The 25,012-nt window shown below is 45.7% G+C and overlaps 1 protein-coding gene across 4 annotated transcripts in view; it reads left to right on the top strand.

The window, feature by feature from the left end:
• The window catches only part of CELF4 (CUGBP Elav-like family member 4), a 1,119,657-nt gene that overhangs the window by 718,121 nt on the left and 376,524 nt on the right, over window positions 1–25,012 (top strand). For 3 of the 4 annotated variants that reach the window (XM_084832005.1, XM_084832004.1, XM_084832007.1), the window contains exon 3: window positions 8,541–8,589. In XM_084832005.1, coding sequence (XP_084688131.1) covers window positions 8,541–8,589 — 49 coding nt within the window. Of the gene's footprint in view, window positions 1–8,540; window positions 8,593–25,012 lie in introns of all 4 variants that reach the window. The other variant, XM_084832006.1, reaches the window with a different exon arrangement.

Raw genomic sequence — 25,012 nt, 5'->3', positions numbered from 1 at the left:
TGGAAGTAAGTCAAACTGAAGTCAATAGCTCTTCCTCTGATAGAAATGTGCATTAGATTATAACCCTTCTCATAGCTAACTTCTGTTTGGTTGGAAATTTCAAAGTGTGAGATGCTTTGGTCTTTAATTACAATCAGAATGTGGGACACTTTAGTCTGTAATGATGAAATGGATTCCTTCTTGCTTTTCACTGCACACAGTTTGATAGTTTCTGAAAATATTTCTAAATGGAAGAGTGGTCCGAATTTTATCATATATTGTAAAAGAACAGCAACAACAACAACAACAACAACAAATGTTTTGATACAAGGGGTTGTATCCAATTTTAGTCTAAATTAAGTCCAGTGGGTTTACCCTAAGTGCAATTAACTCAAAGTTAATAGAACTCAAGGTTTCCTAGGCTAAAACTAAATGTTGCACAGTTATTTAGTTTTCAGATAACCTTTATATCCCACCTTTCCTCAAAGGCAGTCTGCACAACAACCCTGTGAGGTAGGCTAGGCTGAGAGACAGTGACTGGACCAAAGTCACCCACTGAGTTTCAGAGGTGAGTGAGGATTTGAACCTGGGTCTGCCCCAGTCCTAGTCTAACACTCTAACCACTACATTATAGTGAATTATCCATTGCAAAGTGATATTTGTTACTTAACAACTTCACTACCCATCCCTTCACCCATTCAACTCCCCCCTCCTACCAAGCCCCCCCCCCCAGGCAAGGATCCAGCTCAATATTTCCATCCCAGCACAAAAGTGGAGAGCATTTTTTTGGAAACCAGGCTTTATTGTGTAGCTCCAGATTTATTTTGCATAAATCATCTTTGGAGTGCCGAATTTTGTGGCAGAATCTGGAAGCCTCACTATCTGTTATGTGAAATTAAATATGGGAGTGTGTGTGTGTTCTACACAGTAGCAGAATAACCACTGTCTGTGGTTTAGGCAGAGAGTTCAGTGTCTTCGGAATTTCCGATTTTTTGTTTTGTTCTGTTTTTGTTTTGTTGTTTTTGTTTTTTGTTTTAAAATCACATTTCTAGCTCTTATGGTTGAAAATACAGTCATGAAGATAGTTATGGGAGAGCTTTCCCAAGCACACCATGGCTCAATTCAGAAATGAATTGAGTTGTTTAAAGACAAATCCTCCAAGCATCCTCCTACTTTCAAAAGCTACCACCAGAAAATTGTCGCTGGGGGCAAAAGCCCATCTTCCATGAAGGTTTTCGCTTCAAGAGTCCCCATGAGGGTGGGCTTTGGATTCCCCCACCCAATCTGGGTTTCCTGGAGGCAGTTGTTCAAAGCAGTCCCCTGGAAAATCAATGGGGACATTTATCTATCGCTTTGCTAGGGGGGCTTCTTTGAAGAGTTTTCCCCAGGAAAAGTAAGGCTTGTGGGCAAAGTCCATTCCCTGTGGGGAACACTCCTACTCCACAAAGTGAGGGATGCTATAAATGAAAGGAAAGGAAAGGAAAGGAAAGGAAAGGAAAAACAGTTTCCTGATTAGGGATGGACACATGGGAGTATTGGGGGCCTGTGTCACTTTGTCATGTTTATCCATAATTCCATTCCCTTCTCTCATTAATTTGCAGGGGGGGGGTTACTTTTAAAAATATTTTCTCAAAACACATATTTAAAATGCATTTAAATATGTATTTAAATGCATATGTTCTCCCCAAATACACAATTAAATGCATATTTTAAGAAGTGTTTCGCAACATCCACGAACTGCAAAATCTGAGATGATTTGGAGACTTGTGAGAGGTCATTTCTTATCAGAATTCAGAAAGACTGAATGTCTCAGTGATGCATCTGTATTCCTGGTCAGCTCCATGGATGAGAAGACATAATACTGGGAAGAGTGACAAATGTTAATTCACCTACAGCAGCCAAATCACCTTGGGCCAGTCCTGAGTGAGATTCTACACACCCTTACGCTCATTCTCTTCTCAGGAACTCCATCCCACTATCTTTTCTTCCTGCAGACACTCTCTCTCTTAGGGATCGGGTGCGAGGGGGAGGATTCTATCCACAGAGAAAAGAAACTTAATTATTTCCCTGTCAGTGTTTCTCCCCATAATTGGTGTCTTTCATGTCAAGATGATCTCAATTTGTGCTATGGGCTCTGTGTGTCTTTGCTCTATAAAAGAATTGTCAAGTGCAGAAATCATAGTGTACATTAAATTATACTCAGCTTTTACTTATTAATTTCAATGTTTTTTTTTCCTTTTTTATTTCCTCTGTGAAGCATCTCCCCTCCTTCCCTCTCCTTCTCCAAACCCTTGTCCTGCTGCCTTTCTTCCCATGCAACAAACACTTGTTCTCAGGAGACCTTTTGCATCTGTCTGCTGAACTCTTCTGCCCATGTGTGAAGGATGGTACATTTGCAATGAGGGTAGTTTTGTCATTTTCCAAAAACAAGTGAACCCATCCCTTCCAGGGTGCTAAACTGGGTTCTGGTGAAATTGAAGGCAGGGTGGTGAAGCAAAAACAGAATGGGGTGAAGGCAAAGATGAGAGGCAAAGGTGGTCTGCTGCTCTCAAGAGGAGGTCCCTTCTTTGCTCAGACAAGCAAACCTGACTTGGAAGCTTTTGTGGCATTCAGCAAGCATCACATGACCTGGCCTGGCCTATTGGTGCAAAAAGGGTTCCTTAGATGGCGTTGCTGGTGTCCCTGAAATGTCCTACCTTGGCCAAGTGGTGGCAGATAGGCTGAACCCTCACTTCATCCCTCAAGTCTCAGAAATATACTTGCACATGCACACACATCATGCTACAAGGTTGAAAAGGTGATTTGTTTGTGTATATATTTATTTATTTATTATTATTAAATTTATTAATCGCCCATCTGGCTGGTCACCCAGCCACTCTGGGCGATGTACAACATACAATAAAAACAGTTTAAAACAATAAAATTCTACAATAAAAACATTTTCTAAAATACCCTAACCCACCCCAAATGCCTGCCTGAACAACCACGTTTTTAATGCACGACGGAAGCTCATTAAAGAGGGGGCATGACGGAGTTCCCTAGGGAGGGAGTTCCACAGAATGGGGGCCACCACAGAAAAGGCCCTCCCCCTCGTCCCCACCAGTCTAGCTGTCCTGGCTGATGGGACAGAGAGAAGGCCATCCGAGGCTGATCTTGTTAAGCGGCCTGTCTGGTGCTGCTGGAGGCGCTCCTTAAGATAGGCTGAGCCGGAACCATATAGGGTTTTAAAGGTCAAAACCAACACCTTGAATTTGGCCTGGAAAACAACTGGTAACCAGTGAAACTCCTTCAGCACTGGAGTGATGTGATCTCGCCGGCGGCTGCCTTTAATCAGGCGAGCCGCCGCGTTCTGTACCAGCTGCAGCTTCCGAACCGTCTTCAAGGGTAACCCCACATAGAGCACATTACAGTAGTCTAAACGAGAGGAGACCAGGGCATGTACTACCGATGGGAGCAGATGGTCGAGAAGGAAGGGGCGCAGCTGCCGTATCAGATGGAGTTGATACAGCGCTGTCCGGCTCACAGCTGACACCTGAGCCTCCATGGACAGCTGGGAGTCCAAAATGACCCCCAGGCTGCGGACCTGGTCTTTCAAGGGTAGCCGTACCCCATTCAACACCAGGTCAACATCCCCCAGCCTCCTCTTGTCTCCCACCAAAAGTACCTCGGTCTTGTCAGGGTTGAGCTTCAGCTTATTCCTCCCCATCCAGCCACTCACCGTCTCCAGACATTTGGACAGGGATTCTACGGCCAACCTTGGTGAAGATTTGAATGAGAGGTAAAGCTGCGTGTCATCCGCATATTGATGACACTGCACCCCAAACCTCCTGATGATAGCCCCCAGTGGCTTCACATAGATGTTAAATAGCATCGGGGAGAGGATGGAACCCTGTGGCACCCCACAAGTAAGTGGCCACGGGTCCGAAACCTCCTCTCCCAGTGCTACCCCCTGGTACCTGCCGGAGAGGAAGGACCGGAACCACCGCAATACAGTGTCTCCAATGCCCAACCCCTCCAGGCGGTCCAGGAGGATACCGTGGTCAACGGTATCAAAAGCCGCTGAGAGGTCGAGGAGAACAAGGAAGGAGCATTCACCCCTATCCAGAGCCCTCCTCATATCATCCACCAAGGCAACCAAGGCCGTTTCTGTCCCATGCCCAGGCCTGAAGCCCGACTGAAATGGGTCTAGATAATCAGTTTCTTCCAAGTGTGCCTTCAACTGCACCACCACCACCCGCTCAATCACCTTGCCCAAAAATGGCAGATTTGAGACTGGGCGAAAGTTGTTCAGAACTTGAGGATTCAAGGAGGGCTTCTTTAAGAGCGGTCTTATCACTGCCTCCTTGAGGGCTGATGGCATCACTCCCTCCTCAAGGGAGGCGTTCACCACTGCCTTGATCCCCTCACCCAGTCTCTCTCTGCAGCTCATAATGAGCCAAGATGGGCAAGGATCAAGTAAGCAGGTGCTCAAGAAAGCACCTTGACAACTTCATCAGGAGGAAGAAGCTGGAACCGATCCCACAAAACCGGTTTGCCACAGGCCGCCTCTTGCTCACTAACTGTATCCACAGCGTGCAGAGTAACACACCTAATCTGATCAATTTTATCTGCAAAGTGCCTTGCCAAGGCCTCGCAGGAGGCCTTAGAATGCTCCAGTGGTTCAGGAGCCACAGGACCGACCAGGCTCCGGACCACTTGAAACAGCCTCCTGGGACAGCACTCTGCAGATGCGATGGAGGCAGCATAATATTCCTTTTTTGCTGCCTTCACTGCCACGTGATAGGCTGAAGATACAGCTCTAGCCCGTGTCTGATCGTCTTTGGAGCGAGACTTCCGCCACCGGCGCTCTAGCCGTCTCACCTCCTGTTTCAGAGCTCGTAACCGCGGATTGAACCATGGTGCAGTCCGAGCCCTGTTCAGGGGGAGAGAGCGTTTCGGAGCCACCTGATCTAATGCCCCAGTGATTGTGGCATTCCAGCCACCCACCAGGGTCTTGACCGAGTGGCCGTTGGCGTGCCCCAGAGAATCCCCAAGCGCGTTCAGGAATCCATTTGGATCCATAAGACGCCTGGGGTGGACCATTTTAATGGGTCCTCCACCCCTGCGGAGGGGTTGTGGAACCGAGAAGTCCAACGTCACCAGATAGTGATCTGACCATGACAAGGGGGTGGTGGATATATTTATATCTATATTTATATGTTATATATAAATTAAATTATATATTTAATCTTTCCCCTCCTCTAAGATGATTGGCATGGTGTACATGATTTTCCCCTCATATTCATTTTAACCTGACAACAAGCCTGTCAGGTAAATTAGCATGAGAGATTGTAACTGGCATCAGGGTCACCCAATGAGGTTCATAGCTCAGTAGAGATTTAAACCTGGGTTTCCCTTGCCCTAGTCCAACCCCCGTACTGGCTGTCTGGATGTGTTGATGTCCCTAGGCTTTGTAATCAATCTGACTGTGAAGAATATTGTCCAGTTCCATTTCTGACATTCAGCTTTATGGGATTCCTAAACAACAGAAACACAGAAGCATGCTTTGTATCTCTCTCTTTTGAAATGCTGCTAGGAGGTCACCACTGAGAGCAACTGTGCCGATGGAGCAAGGTAGGGTGCCCACCCCAAAAGCGTGATGAATAGAGATGGATGAAGCACCCATTCATTTCATAACAAAGGGAAATTGAACCAAATGGGCCCTATTCAGTTTAACTTACAATCACTGCAAATCAATCACACACACCCTACTGTGTGCTCACTGGGAAAGAACTATTTCAGTCCAGTAGTCTTGGCTGAAGTGCAAGAGGTGTATTTGGTGGCAGAACAGGGTTCTCACAGGCAGATGTGCCTCCGGGAGGTCAGATTTAACATCAGGTTGGTCAACAACAACACATCCCTTCCAGACAGAAGGAGCTCAGATGCCCCTTGGCTGAGTGATCCCTCTCCACATTCCAGGGTGGGTGATTCAGGTGCATTTCACCTGGTGACAAATTGCACTGCAGAGCGGCCAGCTGGCTATCGCTGTGCATCACGGCATTGCTCACAAATCTCACTGCATCCCTCCAGCCTCGTGGCCTCCCTTCGTAGGCTCACCAGAATTGGATCGCTCTTGGTCTCTGTCAGACAGTAAGGCTAGGGTCATTTCTTTCTTTCTTTCTTTCTTTCTTTCTTTCTTTCTGTTCATTATCTTTAGTGGATGTAGCATTTTCGAAAGCATTTCATAACCACTATCTAGATTTATTCTAATTGCTCTGCAAACATATTTAGCATTTAGAAGCTATCAAAGTGGCGGACAAGTAGGTTAACATGATGGAGGGCTGAGCAGCTCTCGCCGTCGCCATGTCTCAAGAGGGAAAAACGTGCTTAGATGTAATGTGATGGTGGTTCTAATCACACTTGTATTAAAAACGGCAAGAGGCTTGACTCACAGCTCAAGATGGCTTCATCCTGAGCTCCCTGATTTCAGACACTCTGAAAAAGTGGGGAAATGCCAGTGCTGGTGAATTTGTCATGGCTGTGCAGGACTGGTTCACCAGGGATGGATGGTCATCACCTGACAAGTGCAGTGTCAAGTCAGGGCTGGCACTTCTGGGTGGGCCATCACCAGGGATGTCGCGGATGCCAGACCGGGTCCAGGACTCCGTCAGGCTCCATCCCACTGGCACCTCCAGACCGCACCCACTGAAACCCTGGCCTCGTTCACCCCTGCTCATGTCATTCTGGATGCTCCCTGCACTTACCCAGACCCGTCCAGCGAGCACCCGCCATTTTGCTGACTTGGGTTTTTTACGAAAAAAAGGGAGCGCAAAAAACTGCACATATTTAAATATGCACACATTCGGGCAGGGAAAGCTTCATCTGTACGATATTAGTGGCATTATGCCGGGGTGACTGCAGGTGGCTTGCCAAGCTCATAGGGGCTCCAGTGCGGATCCAGGGGGGCTCGAGCAGGGGAGCGCTTCAGAGGGCGCCCACCGATCCCAGACAGGGCTGGGTTCACACATCCCTAGCCATCACAGATGATGATGATGACGATGACGATGATTTCCAGGGTGTGTGTGTGTCTGTGTGTGTGTGTGGAAATGGATATATCCATAGCAATTCATACATATGGAATGCATATATATGAAAATACAACTTTCCAGCAATTATGCATAACCTTCAACAAAAGCGGACCAGATATCCAAATAAGTATCAATTTGAAGGTGGCATCTATATGCCACCTGTTCAAATATTGAAAGCCATCACAGGTATAATACCAGAGAGTCACTTTTCTATCACATCAAACTAGGGATGGTGGAGATATATATTCAGTTTGCATTTTAATTTTGTGCTTTTAAAATGTGCCACTACAGCAGGGGACAGCAGACTTCAGGCTTACGGGGTCTACTTTGTGTTTTACTTAGGGATGGGGGAGAAACATTGTTTGGTTTGCATTTTAATTCAAACTCACCTAATTTTGCACTTTCAAACCAATACACAACCAAAACTGAGTTATCCTTTGAAATTCACACTTCTCCAATTTAGAATTTGCAATGGAGGTCCTCAATCAAAAACACAAACTAAAATGTGACATTAGAGAAAAGTGCATGGGAAAATGCATATATTGGTAAAAACACATTCTCTTAGATTAATTCCTGGCAAAATTACATACAAAAATGCATTCATTAGGAGAATTGCACACAGAAATGTGCATGCATTTTCTTGCGAACTTTAAAAAGACTTCAGAGGAAACCAAACTTAAGATTGGAACAATTCTTAAAGTTCAGGACAAACCCAGTTTAAGATTGGAAAAATGAGAAACTAAGGAAAACTGAACTTGAACAGATTTGTCCATCCTCAAATGCCTTCCAGTGGATTTGACTTCATGCACTCGGCTGCTGATTTTCTACTGTCCAGTAATCAAGTGTAGGAGAATCAGTGGGCATTCATCATGCAATGGGTGTCTTTGGTGGCAGGACTTGAATGCACAGTCCTGTCCCCTCACACATGAGTGCATATCCTCCACGGGGCTCATGTGAGAAAAATGGATGGGTGAACTGCCCTCGAGTTATTCATAACCAGCCCCCAGTTATTCTACTACAAATAGAAGAAATCCAGGGCCTATGTGGCTTGCAGGAAGACGATGCAGTAAAGAAGTTGTGCCTTCTGAAACCTACACATGTTATTCATGTTTGCATGCATATGAGTCATTTCTATCGGGGGGGCAGAGAAGGAGCTTTTGCAAGCACCCTAGCGTCGATGCCTCTGCCACTGAGGTCCTTGTTCAGCTCCCCCGTAATATCCAGGATTTCACCTAGCATAGGTCATGAGGTTTCAGACTTATTCTCAAACCCGAAAGAATGAGACCCTTTGATTTTCAGAAGCTTGAGTCATGCAACGGAGACAAACCCCGTGCTCAAGGCATGCAGTCACAGAGGGAAGAAATACACGCAACCCTCGGTATCTCTCTGTAGCCTGCCCTAAGCGGAGGTTGCTCTGAGCTGTCAGCCCATGCAGACCGTTTGTGAAAGCTGTTGCTAACTGCACTTCCTTTCTCTCCTTGTGTTTCCTCACAGATGAACAGACCGATCCAAGTGAAACCAGCGGACAGCGAGAGCCGAGGAGGTAGTTGCGTTCTTTGTTTGTAGCCCCCAGCGCTGTGTGTAATTGTTGTCTGTGGCCTGCTCTTGGGCATAGCGCGGATCAATTAGTAACACAGTCACTGCCAAAGCAAAACTCCCTCTGCAGTGAAGATGCTCTTTATTAAATCTCCTTCACTTCGCCTTGCTCTTGCTCATATTCAATTATTATTTGATTTTAAAAGGCAGGTATGTGCTGACAATTGCTCAGGAAACCAATCACGGCCTTGTTAAGATGGAGGGCAGGGGGTGGGTTGCATGCTGACTTAACAAGGTTGACTGCCATGTTGATTTCCCACCCCTGGGTGGACTATGCCTCCCAGCCTGAGCTGCCAAGGTTTCTCAGGTGCCCAGGACAGAAAGTTTCACAATCACTTTGCCCCAATGGCCTCCTTTTTGTTACTAAAGCAGGGACTGGTATCTCTACACTTTGGAAGAAAGCTATGTTTGATCTAGTGCAGGGGTGCAGAAACTCTTTCAGTTGGAGGGCCGAATTCCATTTTTGAGAAGCTCCCAGAGGCTGCATTCCACTGGTGGGCGGGGCGGAAGGCAAAAAGGGTGGTGTCAAAATGCCAAAAAGCCAGCATGGCTGAGCTTAAAGCTTTTACTCTCAGCTTTAGGAGAGGCATTTCAACCATTTAGAATTGGTGGGGTGGGGGGGAATGGCACAAAAGCTGGGAAACTAAACAATCAGGGAAAGGGGGCGTGGCATTCTGGGAAAGCCCAAAGGCCTGGATTAGTGCCACGGAGGGCATCCTAAGGTTCTGCACCTCTGATCTAGTGCAAGGGTGGCCAGCTGATTGTCCGAAGCATTTTGATGTGGCCCCTGTTGACCCTATCACATTTCAATCAAGGTGTGGTAAAAGAATTGGCTACGGTTCCACTTGCAAGGAAAAAGAAAAAAAATAGAGTTGTAACAAAGGTATATTCCACCCTATAGTACTACATTTTCTTATTTGCATTCTGAGTGTAATGACGACTTGGTGGTGATACCTGAGCACAGGTGCACTGTAAGAGTGATATGATTATTGCAAGGTGGGACCAGGGTTATTATCGCGTCTGATCATTCAGAGGTGGCAGTCTGTGGCAAAATGCATTTCTGGCTCCCAAACTACTCCCTGGAGAGAATGGACATTAGCCAGCTCTGATCTACCAAATTTACAGCTCCACTAACGTAAGAGATATGCTGCATGATCCTGTCTTGTCTGAAATCCGGACTTGTATTCTTCACTGTTGGAGTTACCATCTGGTCTTGTGCTGCATGTGTATCCAAACAGAGCTTAAACAAAATGTCCGTTCTGTGCAGGCAGGAGACTAGAGCACATTTCTGCAGGGTAGTAATTTTTGTGAACTTATTTGCAATGCTGATTTAATGCTGGTTGGTGCCTCTGGCTGAGGTGGGCAGATATTTCTCCTCCACTGCCCCCCTTAGGTTAGGTGTGCTGGCACTGTTATGCCTTGTGCTTCCATGCTCCTTCTTTAATGTTGCAAATGTTGTCTCCTGCCTTCTGATCATCACCAGAAACCTTGAAAATGGGGGTTGATCTGACCTGATGATGAAGCGGAATAGAGAAAGGCTGGGGGGGCGGTGTGGAGAGAACTTGATCTATGCAAGTCTATGCATACCGAGAGAGAGAGAGAGACAGAGAGAGAGAGAATCCTGGTACGGGGAGAGATAACCTGCTGTCTGTCAAATGGGATGAACCCAAAATAATAATCAGCCAAGCCAATTTGCTGAGTGCTCCTTGAGGGTGTGTTGCCTACGAACCGGCCAGCTTTACAAAGATTGCTAATAAGCACATGGGTCGTGCACAGTGTTCCAGAAAGAAACCCCACATTTGTGAAACTCTCTTGGCATCACAACTGCCTTGGCTTTCGGGAAGGTGCTTTGGAAGGGTGCGAGCATGAGCATTGTTTATCCCTGTCACACCCTCCCCGGCCACCGCCCTCTTGGCATTTTAGCTAATTACCTCCCCCCTCATTCACTCCACACTGCGGCTTTGTTTATGGCTCATCTTCGGCGTCCATTATCATATGAGGCCCAATTGCCGGGATTGGAATGGAAGCCACGTTTTCTCCTGATTCCCCAAAGAGGAGCTGCTTCCGAGCTGGCGGAGCTGCTTGGAGGGCACTGTGACTCACGGGCAATGGTGGGAAGCTCAGCCATGGGGACCCAAGGGGAGGGCTGGGTATGTGTGTGTGGGGGGGCACACAATAACCCTTGGCAGGGTGCAAGCGCTACAGTTCCTGTGAGCAAGGCCTGCTGAATGCTAACAAGGAAGCTGAATATCGTAAGAGAAGCAGCAAAATATCATCTTGTGCAGTGGGGTAGTGCACCGCAGCCAGGGCTACCTGGGACATGTGCCAGCGGCACTTGTTTTATTAGCAGGGATGCTGGTGTCGTGCGCCACCCCTCAGACGTCTCTCTGAGCTTAGCTGAAATCCTCACAGTAGTCCAAGGGGCACAGATTTTCCTAGCAATACTATATGGTTCCCTGTTGTAATGATTGTATTTGGGGATGGCTTGGTCTTAAATGGGGAATTAAGACCCATCCCATTCCCTTTCCAAAAGACCTGCTCCTGGAGGAGATGAAAACTGGTTTGTTGATATGGATCAAGAGCACTGCCTGAATTTTTGGATTCTCCTTGGGGCCGTGGCTATGGGGGCGTGGGGGCTATGGGGGCGTGGCTATGGGGGCTGCCATGATGAGCGCCTGCCCTTCAAAACTGACTACCACACCACAGCTCTTCTACAGCCCCCTCTGTGGTTTGACACAAAATGGCAGTGGCAAGCCACTACAGAGCCCTGAAAAGGATACCCTTAGCTTGTTTTCAAGCTCTGTAATGATGATTTGCCACTGCAATTCAGCAGCAAACAAGCGGGGGGGGGGTGCCACCATCGCACTGCTGAATGTAGTGGTGTCACGGCAGACTGAGAGTGGGCTGCAGGACTAACCCCCTGAGCTGCCCACCCTTGGCCTAGGAGCAATTCATGGAGAACAGAGAGTTAGACAAATAAATGGAGGGAAGGCCCCCAAATGATTCTAGCTAAATGGAACCTCCACCAGCAAAGCCAGTGTACCCTGAATAGAAGTGCAGTCGTTTCAAACACTGTATTGAAGTTGAAATGGTGGGCAGCTGTGAGTAGCTGGGATGGAGATCCCTTGTCAATATCGTGCATTTCATGGCCAAGAGTCTCCAGCTTAGAGTTGACAGCATTCATGCCACAATTGCTATCTGGAGAATGGCACAGGGCTTTGTGCCAGGCCATGGCATCCTGTGGAGAACAAGTTGCTGATTTTATAGATGGGTCACTGGAAACCTACCTAGATGACAGATGAGGATCTGCCTAATAATCATAGAATCATACTATAGTAGGGTTGGAAGGGGCCTATAAGACTGTCAAGTCCAACCCCCTGCTCAATGCAGGAATCCAAGTCAGAGCATCCCTGACAGATGGCTGTCTTGAACGCCTCCAGTGTGGGAGAGCCCAGCCCACTACCTCCCTAGGGAATTGGTTCCATTGTCGTATTGATCAGCAGTCAGGAGGTTTTTCTTGATGTTCAGCCGGAATCTGGCTTCCTGTCACTTGACCCCATGATTCCATGTCCTGCACTCCGGGATGATGGAGAAGATATCCTGGCCTTCCTCTCTGTGACATCCTTTCAAGTACTTGAAGAGCGCTACCCTATCTTCCCTCAGTCTTCTCTTCTCAAGGCTAAACAATAAAAGTGTACCTTGTTTGTTGTCTGTAACAAATGGACAACTGAACCAAAGAATTCCCTTCTCCTTATAAACCTCACTAGGTTGAGCCATAAAAAATAAGAATTTCTTTAGAAAGCTAGAAAGCAATCTTTCTTTCCCTCCCTGCCTCCCTGCCTGCCTCTCTCCCTCCCTCGTTATTACAATGTGTTTAGTTTTTCTTTATAGCTTCTAAAGAACTATAGCGTTGCTACAGTTATTGGTGTGTGTGTGTGTGTGTACACCATCAGTGTACATAGTGCTTTGCAGAGAAATATAAGCCAGAAAACAGTTCTTTGCCCTGAGGAATGTACAAACGAAATTTTGAAGGAGGGAGAGGAGGGATATGCATAATGAAGTTACACAGACTTCCACTTAGTTTCTGTAGAGCTGAAGACTAGGTGGTTGAGATCTACGCACACGCACATGCACACACACACACACACAAATTAGCAATTATTTTTCTTAATCTGTTGGTGTCTTTTTCAAAAAAATATGATCATACACTTTGCTTTTTTCAGACATTTCTACAAAATTAGGAGGGAAATATCTCTCTCCATTGAAACAGTCGAAAATGAAGAGTGCAAAGAAATTGTGGCCATGATCTGGCTGAAGTTAAGCACTCTTCAAGATTTACCAGTTTTAATGTGAGGGTTTTTACATATGGTCAGGGATGGACAGCCTAATATCAGTGTCAATTTCCTGCGCCTAATTCCACGTGGCCCTTTGCTTACTTTCAAAAGCTCTTCATGAGGAATTTGTTCAGACCTCTGGCAGGCGCGATTTGTGTCCCATGCGGCTCCCCACTGGTCAGGGAGGACAAAGGGAGAAAGGGGGGGCAGGGGGAGACAGGGTGGTAGAAAGTGAGAGAGAAAAGAGGTGGTCCCATGGCCCTACCCATGGCAGCTGATGTCACGGAGTGGTTAAGAGATTACCTAAGGAGTTATTGGCCTAGCCTGACAAAATATAGCAGGTCATGAGCAGAGTCTTTAATGGGAGATATGGTATAGAGGATCTATGAGGAGCAGAGATGGTTCAGCAGTCAGGATGTCAGAGCAGGAGCAGGGAGAAATGGGTTAAAATCCCTGTTTGTCCATAAAGCTTCCTGGGTGATCTTGGGCCCATCATTCTTTCAGCATCACCTACTTCACAGGGCTGTTGTGAAGATAAAAATGGATGGAGGCAGGAGAACCTGAACTTCTTGGAAGAAGTGAAGGATGAAATAATACACAAGTGAGGTCATACAGCTGAGGCCAATAGATGAATGCCAAGGTTTAACTATTTTAACTAACAACTAAATAACAATGTTGAAGCGCTTTGAATATTCAAAAGCCCTGTATAATAATGCTAAGCATAAATATAATAATGCATAGTAATGTATAATAATGATAGCATGATGATGATGACAATGGTGATGATTAAATATACAGTAGCATTATTATGTGAAACGGAACGGGGAGGGGGGAACTGATCTTTGAGCAAAAAGGAACTGTTTCTCTTCATCCCCCAGCCCCCTTCACTTCCTTTGTCTTGTCTTTTCCTTTTAGGGTAGGCCTTGAAAAATACAAACCTGAGTTCTTTGATGTGAATGAAGAGGAAAGTATGTGAAATAAAGTCCAAAGGTGATTTGGAGTTCAAGTGTTGCCTCTGCTTTGCCCTGAGGGATTGGCGGCAACTGGGGGCGGTGGTTTTTCTGCACGCAAGGCTCCCAAAACACCCTGTCCCTCTCTGGTGCTGTGGAAATGCTGATAGGATGCACTGCCGAGTGTCGATTGCTGTTCTTGTCAGATGATACGCACAAGTCTGCCTTGTTTGGGATCTCCAGCTATTGGGGCAGGAGGGCATTGTTGCTGTGACTCTCTCTAATGGATTTAGTGAAGATACTACTTTCACTAAAATGGTTGTTTCTGGGGCTCCAGCTGGAGGACTCACATACACTTCTCCGAGGTTCCAGCAGTGTGTAAGGCACTACAGGGCAGCTTTCCCCAACCTGGTGCCCTCCAGATGTTTTGAACTACAACTGGCCACTGGTCATCCTGGCTGGGGTTGATGGGAGCTAAAGTCCAAAACATCTGGAGGGTGCCAGGTTGGGGAAGGCAGCTATACAGAATATGTTAAGTAATCAGAGAGTCACAATCTGTGTTAAACCAACGAGACAGGAGTGGTGGGAGGAGGGGCAGGGACAGATGGGCCCAATGAGTGGTGGGCCAGTGGGGGTCACCATCTTACCCCCCCCCAACAATGGCCCTCAGACCAAGGCTACATCACGATGGAGCAACATTAAAGCAAGCATTGCAGAGACATACGGTGCCCCATCAATTACAGCTAAGTTGAGGAAAGGCATCTGTGTGAAAGCTAGTCTTCCTGGTAGGGGGGGTGACCTGCTTTAGGAGTGGGCATATTCCTTCTGTGCCCCCTCTGAAGGACTCCTCTTCAGACATTGACCTGGAGCCAAACATCATGGAGGAGCTGTCTGTGTCGAGGACCAGGATCCTCAGCCCTCCCATAGCCATTGGCTCTTCCCCTCCCAAGTGACTGCCAGAGGAATAAAGACTCCTCAAGAGTAAAGGTATACTTGTGAGCAAGACTCTACTCATGAGTAGACCATTCCTCAAGTGGTTCTGATGGCTTGCAGCTGTGCTCTGGGTGGGGGATCTGAAGACTCAGGTTTAAAAGCTTTCAATGGAAGGGGCAGTGTGCTGGTCGAACAGTTGAGTAGGAGTTCTCAGCTTTGAATTTGGACTGATAATCCAGCTCTTTATTAAAACTACCTTTGGGCTGCCAACTGCTGAGCTTTCCTTTGGCACTACTGACCCTGATTAAACTTCCTGGATCTCCGTCACTGTGTCACTGCAGGCAGGGGCAACTGCACTACTTGCAGAGTTTCAAAGTGCCCCAGATCAGAATGAGCAGGGCTAAGATCTTAGAGAAGACACTCCACAATCATTCCATGCATCACTGCAAGCTTATAAAATAGTTACCCTGCTGGAGAGAGACACCCCCTCCCCTCTCATTTCTATAATTACTGTTCTCTGAACCCTCCCAAAATACCCTCTCTGAAGTTGGAACCCATTAATATATACACATACATAGAGAGATTACTTGTCAATGGATTATTATGTGCATTAATAATATATTTATAGATATGCTGCACAATTAATTTGCAAAAGCATTCACTGAACTCCGCCATTTGAGGGCATTAGAATAATGGCCGGGAGAGCGGCTCCTTTATGGTGAGGCTGCTGCATCTCCTTCTAACTGGATTGTTATTACCCAAGGCTGCAATAACCCCCTCCTCGCATTGTGGTTTATAGCACATCAGTAGTAAATGTGTTCCCTTTATTGGAAGTGATGTGCATTTTACTCTAATATAGCGGAATGTGTGCCATCCATATGGATGCGTTAAGCATCCAATGAATTGGCTTGCCTCACAGTCACGATTGCAAATGTTTTATTGAATTGGGGGGGGTCTTTATTTTATTTTTACTTCTCATGGTCAAAATATAGATGCCATTGCAACATATTTCCTTTTCAAATAGGCAGGGTAGACATGTGCTAGATTAGAATGGAGAGGGAAGGCTCCTAATCTTTGTTATATAATGAATATTCTACATTTGGAGGTCTGTGTCAGAACCACCATAGTTCATTCTCCTTGAACTTGAAATCTGAGAGGACGTCGTCTCCATGGCAGGGACCTTGAGGTCAGTGGCTTGAACTGGAAGCTGGGAGCTAGAAAAGCTGGGAAAGCATTGAAGTACTCCTTCACACAGCACATAGTTCGCTACCCATGCCATGTCTCCTCTAGAGCAATCCTCTTCAGGAGACAGCCTAAAGATGAACGTCTTGGAGCATCTGCCTACCTCTCAGGTCCATGAGGCAGCTCAGATGGATCCTGGGTCCTCAGGAGAGATGGTACTAGAACCCCCTCAAGATGTGCAGTGTCTCTTTTCTGATTCGGAGGCAGCAACCAAGTCCAAAGGAGCACAGGTGTCTAAAGGGGCAGGCTAGGTCAGCCACCAGACAAAGTGCCTGCCTTATGAATAAGACTCCTCCAGAGTAAAAGGATACTCATGAGTAAGGCTCTCCTAAGACCTTCCTGATGACTCTAATGGCTGGATGGGGCTTTGAATGCTCCGGCTTAAAAGCCTTCAGTTCCAGACAGAGTTGCTAGAATAATGTCTGTTCTCCATCTCCCAGACACACATTCCCTGGTTCTCTTGCTGTCTGTGGGATCCCATGTGCTTGAAACATCTTTGGATCTTGCTCTTGGTACTGATCTTTGCTGGTGTCTAGCCTCTCTGTTGTGACAGTACCTGAATCAGGACATACCTCAAGATGTAGTAATGACCACCAGCTGGGACCCAAAGCACACCTTACTTGAAAGATGTCTCTAGCCAGCTGTATCCTTTTCATTTTATTCTTGAATCAGCACAGGGGCCTTGATCTGGACTGGCACCCTAGCATGGTGGAGGGAGGGTAAGGGCCCTTTAGCCTTCCCTCCCCACCTCCACTGAGGTCCCAGTATGGATTGGGAGGGCATGCCTGCCATTTATATTGCTAAATAGTGATCATTTAAATAAATTTGAACGCTATTTGGCAATATACAGTCAGGGCCAGAAATATTGGAACAAGGAAAACTGTTTTGGCAGTTGGCCTCTGTACACCACCACACTGAAGTTGAAAGGAAACACACCCAGTTGGGAGCGAAGTCAGGACTTTCAGCTCTGTAATTCAAGGGGTTTGACAAAAGTGGGGCACTAACCATTCAGGTAGTAAGGCCAGTGACATACACACACGCCCATCGTTGGTGGCTCATAAGTAATGGAACAAACCAACATCATTTCAAACTTAAGGATCGCCTTTAATAGCTGGATGAAAATCCTTTGCAGTCAATGACTGCCTGAAGTCTGGAACCTACGGACATGACCAAATGCTGAGTTTTCTCCCTCGAGATGCCTTGCCAGGCCTTTACTGCAGCTGCCTTCAGCTGCTGCTTGTTTGTGGGTCTTTCTGCCTTCAGTCATGTCTTCAGTAAGTGAAAAGCATGCTCTATTGGGTTGAGATCAGGTGACTGACTTGGTCATTGAAGAACATCCCATTTTTTTGCCTTCAGAAACTCTTGGGTAGCTTTTGCTGTATGTTTTGGGTCATTATCCATCTGCAATATGAAGCGGTGTCCTATCAGTTTGGCAGCTTTCGGCTGAATCTGAGCAGAAAGTATAGCCCTATACTTCAGAATTCATCCTGCTGCTTTTCTCAGCAGTCAGGTCATCAATAAACACCAGTGACACGGTTCCATTGGCAGCCATACATGCCCATGCCATAACACTGCCTCCACCATGTTTGACAGATGATGTGGTATGTTTTGGATCATGAGCTATTCCTTTCCTTCTCCATACTTTTCTCTTCCCATAATTCTGGTACAAGTTAATCTTGGTTTCATCAGTCCGAACAAACTTATTCCAGAACTGGGCAGGCTTTTGTAGGTGTTTGCTGGCAAAGGCTAATCTGGTCTTTTGGTTCTTGAGCGTTACCAGTGGTTTGCACCTTGTTGTCAAGCCTCTGTATTTACATTCATAAAGCCATCCCTTGACTGTAGATGTGTTGACAATGACATGCCTACCTCCTCAAGAGCATTCTTGACCTGGCTAGATGTTGTGAAAGGGTTCCTCTTCACCATGAGCAGAATTCTGCTATCATCCCCTTTAGTTGTCTTCCATGGTCTTCCCGGCCTTTTGCTGTTGCTGAGCTTGCCAGTTAATTCATTCTTTTTCAAGATGTTCCAAACTGTTGTATTGGCCACTCCCACTGTTTTTGCTATCTCTCTGATGGGTTTATGTTGTTTCCTCAGCCTAATGATGGCCTCTGTCACTCGCATCGACACCTCTTTGGACCTCATGTTGGGAGTTCCAGTGAACAGCTACCAAATGCAAATGTAATACTCAGAACCACCTCCAGGCCTTTTATCTGCTTGACTGGTCATGGGGTACCCAGGAAACAGGCCACCCCTGGCCATGCAGCTGCTTGTCAGCCATTCGTTCCATTACTTATGAGCCACCAACAATGGGGGTGTGTATATGCCACTGGCTGTACTTCCTGAATGGTTTTTGTTGTTTTATTCGGTCAGTCACTTCTGACTCTTTGTGACTTCATGGACCAGCCCACGCCAGAGCTTCCTGTCAGCCGTCACCACCCCCAGCTCCCCCAAGGTCGAGTCCGTCACCTCCAGAATATCATCCATCCATCTTGCCCTTGGTCGGCCCCTCTTCCTTTTGCCTTCCACTTTCCCTAGCATCAGCATCTTCTCCAGGGTATCCTGTCTTCTCATGATGTGGCCAAAGTACTTCAGTGTTGCCTTTAATATCATTCCCTCAAGTGAGCAGCCTGGCTTTATTTCCTGGAGTATGGACTGGTTTGATCTTCTTGCAGTCCAAGGCACTCTCAGAATTTTCCTCCAGCACCACAGTTCAAAAGCATCTATCTTCCTTTGCTCAGCCTTCCTTATGGTCCAGCTGTCACAGCCATAGGTTACTATGGGGAATACCATTGCTTTCACTATGCGGACCTTTGCTGTCAGTGTGATGTCTCTGCTCTTAACTATTTTATCAAGATTTGTCATTGCTGTCCTCCCAAGAAGTAAACGTCTTCTGATTTCCTGGCTGCAGTCAGCGTCTGCAGTAATCTTTGCACCTAGAAAGACAAAGTCTGTCACTGCCTCCACATTTTCTCCCTCTATTTGCCAGTGATCAATCAAGCTAGTTGCCATAATCTTGGTTTTTTTGAGGTTTAACTGCAACCCAGCTTTTGCACTTTCTTCTTTCACCTTCGTCATGAGGTTCCTCAGCTCCTCCTCGCTTTCAGTCATCAAAGTGGTATCATCTGCATATCTGAGATGGTTAATGTTTCTTCCAGCGATTTTAACTCCAGCCTTGGCTTCATCAAGCCCAGCACGTTGCATGATGTGTTCTGCATACAGGTTGAATAGGTAGGGTGAGAGTATACAACCCTGCCGTACTCCTTTCCCAATCTTAAACCAGTCCGTTGTTCCGTGGTCTGTTCTTACCGTTGCTACTTGGTTGTTATACAGATTCCTCAGGAGGCAGACAAGATGACTTGGTATCCCCATACCACCAAGAACTTGCCACAATTTGTGATGATCCACACAGTCAAAGGCTTTAGAATAGTCAATAAAACAGAAATAGATGTTTTTCTGAAACTCCCTGGCTTTCTCCATTATCCAGCGGATATTGGCAATTTGGTCTCTAGTTCCTCTGCCTTTTCTAAACCCAGCTTGTACATCTGGCAATTCTCGTTCCATGAATTGCTGGAGTCTACCTTGCAAGATCTTGAGCATGACCTTACTGGCATGTGAAATAAGTGCCACTGTTCGATAGTTTGAACATTCTTTGGTGCTTCCCTTTTTTGGGATGGGGATATAAATTGATTTTTTCCAATCTGTTGGCCATTCTTGTGTTTTCCAAATTTGCTGGCTTATGGCATGCATCACCTTGACAGCATCATCTTGCAAGATTTTAAACAGTTCAGCTGGGATTAGGGATGTACGAAAATCACTTACCTTTCGCGGATTATGCTGATGGTGGGGGGGAGGCGTTCCGTCCCTCCCCCCACCCAGAACCCTTGCCGGGGGGGAGGTGCTCCGTTCCTCCCCCCCCCCCAGAATCCTGGCCGGCCGGCTGTGCGCCGCAGCGATTCTGCGGAGCCGCCAGCCAGCTCTGCCAGCAGCCAGACATCCAGCCGCTGGCTAGCAGGGACGCAAGTGGCGGGGGCTGTAGCCGCTGCCGTTTGCGTCCCTGCAGTCAGCCAGCTACGTAAATGTTTACATAGCCTATCACGGCTGATTTAAAAAACAACAACAACGCGCGTACGCAAATGGCGGCGGCCATGGCCGCCGCCATTTGCATTCCTTATTTTGGCACATCTTAGTCTACATAAACATTTACGTAGACTAAGACAGCGAAAATAAGGAGAACATAAATAGCGTAGACACTACACTATTTGCGTTCCCCTTATTTTCACTGTCTTGGTCTACGTAAATGTTTACGTAGACTAAGACGTGCCAAAATAAGGAACGCAAGTGGCGGCGGCCATGGCCGCCGCCATTCGCGTATGCTCCTTTTTGTTTTGTTTTTTAAAGTCAGCCGTGATAGATGTTTACATAGCCTATCACGGTGTTTTTTTAAAATCTAGCCATGATAGGCTACGTAAATCTTTACGTAGCCTATCACTTTTTTTGTTTGGTTGGGTGTTTTACCTGGAAATAGGTATAGGCTAGTCCTGTGTACCCATGATGTGGCTCCCCCTTTGGCCTGGTCAACACATGCAGCAAAATGCTATGTGTAGGATATCGAGGTGATTGATTGGAACAAACCACTTCATGAAATCCTGAGCTCCTTAGGTTGAAGGGTAGGATAAAAATGAAATACATACTGGCAAAAGTTATCTCCCTGTAGTCCAATCAACTCACATTGATTACCCCCCCCCCCAATAAAAAGTCAGTTCCGAGCACCTAATACAGGCCTCATTTAGATCCTGGTCAGCAAGACTGCTTTATATATCACACCCAAGGCCTGATATCTCCTGACTTCCCAGAGTAAAGGAGTTCCCTCCCATGACACTAAAAACACATTTGAACTCCTCTCGGACACTTTTTTTGTATATGTAGGACAGAAAAAGCAAAGCATGAAGCAAGACTGTAAGCGTGTTTGGGTAAATGTGTGGGATTCCCGATTGTGCAGAGGACTTTAAGTCCAATGTGCTTATAATTTCCTGGCAGACCTTCCCGCTCAATGCAGGAAGGTTTGGGGTGGAGGGATCCAAGCCAGCATGCACCACTCCACAGCCCCTCCATGGAAACAGTTTCAATCACCTGAATAGGGCTACCGTCCTCTTGAAATCCAACGTATTTTCTAGCCGATATAGGTGTTACAATCTATTGTGCTATTCTATTATTCATATTCTGTTTTCTGTGAACCACTTTGAGTGCCATATATTTATGGAACATGTGGTATATAAATCAATTGACTATGACTAATCTGTCAGAGGCAGCAATATGGAGGTAAGCAGGTTTAATCATCCAAGCAGACAGTCCAAGTAATAACCTGGGAAGCAGTCAAGTAGGGACAGGTAGTCTGAGAACAGACTGAAGAGGCAGTCCAAAGTCAGATAATTAATAGGACCACTGTGTAGACAATCAGAATTCACGACATGATGATATCTCTGAAGGAAAGTAAGCCCAACGGAGTATAAGTGCAATACTTCCTGGACTGGTCATGTGGGTGGTCCTAGCCAGTGAGGGATCCTTTGGTGAATGAGGTAACATCAGTATACCATGTGGTTATGTGATGACATCGCCAAGGGCAAGCAAAGCCAACTGAGAAAAGCAAGAGAGGTTGATATATGCCATTGGTAATCAGTTTTTCAGGGTTTCCCCCCAAAATCGTCAAAAGCGGGGGGGGGGGGCAATAAACAGTGAAGAGTTTTGGCTCAGCTGTAGTAATTCAGCCCTATTTCAGAATACACCCAGAATGCAACTTCTAGCTAACATTTTAGTGTTTTCATCATCATGTTGACGGAGCACCTCAGGCACTTTGTGGCAAAAAAAGAAGATTGTATTAGAACGTCAAACAGGTGTTAGTCCTAATCCTGACCTCCACATGTTACCCTATGTAATGGGAATCTGTCATAGGCATCCTGTCAGTTAGACTATCTCTTGAATGCAGCTGGAGCGCTAAGCAGTAAAGCACGCACTGCTGTCTGGTCACAAAGGGATCAACATCAGCTCAGCCCAACTCAAATCCCATGAACAAACACCAGGTTGGAGATATTTAAAGCTCCTTTCAAGCTGCTGACTTATTATTTTCTCTGTCTCTCTTTACACAAAGCAGTTGCTGCCTTCCTAAAGCACCAAATGCCAACCATTCACACAAAAAGAGAGAGTGCAGGTAATAACCATTCCCGCAGTAGCACTGTCTACCTTTGGAGGAAATTGTGAAGCCGCTGAATTATCCTTGGCAAGCAAAGTATTTCCTTCTGAAAATACCATTTTCCTTCCCTTAGAAAAGGGGTTGCTATCAATATAGTCACAGCTGTACCACCAGGGGACTAGGGCAGTTTGACTACTCATTCCCTAGACTGAGAAAAGGGACCATTTCTTCCCACAATTCACAAACATGGAATTTGCTGCCATGAGGGACCGGTGCTTGGATAGAATAAAAAGGACTTTAGACAAGTTCACCGAGTATAAGTTCTCTCGAGGGGCAATTAGCTACGAACTGTACTGGATCCTCCATGTACAGAAGCAATCTACCTTGGAATAACACATGCTAGGGACAAACAATGGAGAGAAGACATTGCTTTCAAGCCCTATTTGTGAGTGTGTTTCCATCTGGCAGGTAAGTGTTGGAAATAGTGTGATCCTGCTAGGAATGGACGGATCAACTCTCTTTCCAGTAAATGTCAGTTTCACATGCTTCCCTTCCGAAGCCTGTGGCATCCCATTTCTGCATCAATCTGCAAACAGGTTTGAAGCACACACACAAAGTTGCATTTTGAACTCTTCCCCCCCACACACACACACACAAAATGCACATTTGCATGCAGTTGACCCTAAAATATGGGTTGGGTATGCATTTTATTCGATGTTTGTAAACATTTTGTTATGAACACTGTCTCACAAAATTTGACAATGTGCAACTCCCCCACCCTGCCCCCAAAGGATAATTGTGTTCCAACCCATGTACCAGTTTGGGAAGTGCAAATCATGTCAGTTCACTTAAAAATGCAGGCTGAATCAAACCCGTGAGCATCCCTAGATTCATCAAGGCAATTCTTATGTTCCCCAGATATTTGGGGATGCTCAGAAAATGCATCTCTGCTCTCAGCAATGTTTTCATGTTGGATAAGACCTCACACATCTTCTATCCAGTGCTCCAAATAAGCACTTCTATCCAGAACTCCAAATATCCCTTTCCTAAGCTGCTCTGTCTTTCTGGGTATTTTGACTGAACTAAACAAAATTGTCATGTTCTGGTGGCATTACAGCACAGCTACACAGAAACATTCTCACTTTCCCAGTGGCATTCTTTTCCTCTGTTTTGCTCCTTGCTTTCTAGCTGAGCTTATTTATTTAATTTTTAAAATTCCTTTTAAATATGGCAAAGAGCTCTCAAGGTGGCTTACATGGAAATAATAATACATAATTGCAATAAAATACAATCCAATTAAAACAGCCATTAAAACCTTGCGAAAGGCCAGCACTGTGTTGACAGAATCATAAAATAGTAGGGTTGGAAGGGGCCTATAAGACCGTCAAGTCCAACCCCCTGCTCAGTGCAGGAATCCAAGTCAGAGCATCCCTGACAGATGGGAATTTAATATGAATTAAATTCATATAATTTGAATGCTGAAGAGAACAATTTAAAACCAAAATTTTAAAAGCAGCAACAATATCAACTATTCAGTTCAGCCCAGAATCTTCATTAAAAGCAGATGGAATAAATGGGTTATCAAGACCTGTTTAAAACCAGCACTAAAGGGGCCAACTGCACACAAATACAGAGTTTTACAAATATGGGGCCACTGTTGAAAAGGCTCTGTTGAAAAGGCTCTACTGCCCACTGATCTAATCACACTTAAAGGCAGGGCCACAAGCTGAGCCTCTGTCTTAAGGCCCAGGCAAGTATGAAGCTATCTTCTACCAAATCAGAACACTGGTCCATCTAGGCTAGTATTGTCTACTGCAACAGGCAGTGGCTTTCCACAGTGTTAGACAGAGCTTCTCCATTCTTGTCATTGGAGTTATTTTAACTAGAGGTGCTAGAGATTAGAGGTGGACAGATCAGCCTCTCTCTGCTCCATGTCACCTTTGGATGTTTTTGCCCTTGGATAGTTCTGTTTCCACCTTGACCTGATTTAAAAAAAACAAACAAACCTCAAAATAATATTGAAATATGCATTAAAATCCCTATTTATTCCCAAAATCCATATTTAAATGTGTATTTCCCCTCAAAATACATATTTTATTTCATTGTATTTATTTAAAATGATGCTTAGGCCACATTTAAGGGTAAAAGCCTCTCATTGTCTATGAATACCGATGTTGATTCATTCAAACTGCAGAGAACTGTCTCACGACTTTTGTAGAAGTGCAAAATCTCTTAGATCGCTAAGTTCCAATGCACACATTAGTCTGAGAGGTACAGATCAGGACATTTCAGATGCAAATTTGCTAAGACTGTATTCCTCTAGCTTCCCTCTTAGAGACTGAACCCAGGTCCTTATTCATGCAAACTATCATGTGCCTTGTCACGGACCCAGCACTCTGCCTTTGCTCAAAAAGGTCCACACTTCCTTGGGAAAGCTTCTGAAAAGCCCACACTTTCCGAGAATTCTCCAAGAGAGTTTAGAACAATGAAATAAATTATAAGGCAAGCTGAGGGGAGCTTAGCCATCATTAGCTCAGAGTCTAGGGATGGATAAATCTGTCAGTTTCACTTTATCCCACATGCGTGGTAGTAGTAACATCTCAAGTTCTTTCTGTCCTATTTATGAAGAAATTTGCACATCCCGGTAGATTTTTATCAAAACTGAACTGAAACAAAATTCTCACCCAATTGAACTAGCCAAATCCAATAGGTATGACTATTCGC

The sequence above is a fragment of the Heloderma suspectum genome, chromosome 2 (genome assembly GCF_057233095.1).
Source record: "Heloderma suspectum isolate Gila_16-S chromosome 2, 16-S_ref, whole genome shotgun sequence".
Taxonomy (NCBI): domain Eukaryota; kingdom Metazoa; phylum Chordata; class Lepidosauria; order Squamata; family Helodermatidae; genus Heloderma; species Heloderma suspectum.
The sequence above is the reverse complement of the archived record's forward strand: the minus strand, read 5'-3'. Positions and strand labels throughout refer to the sequence as shown.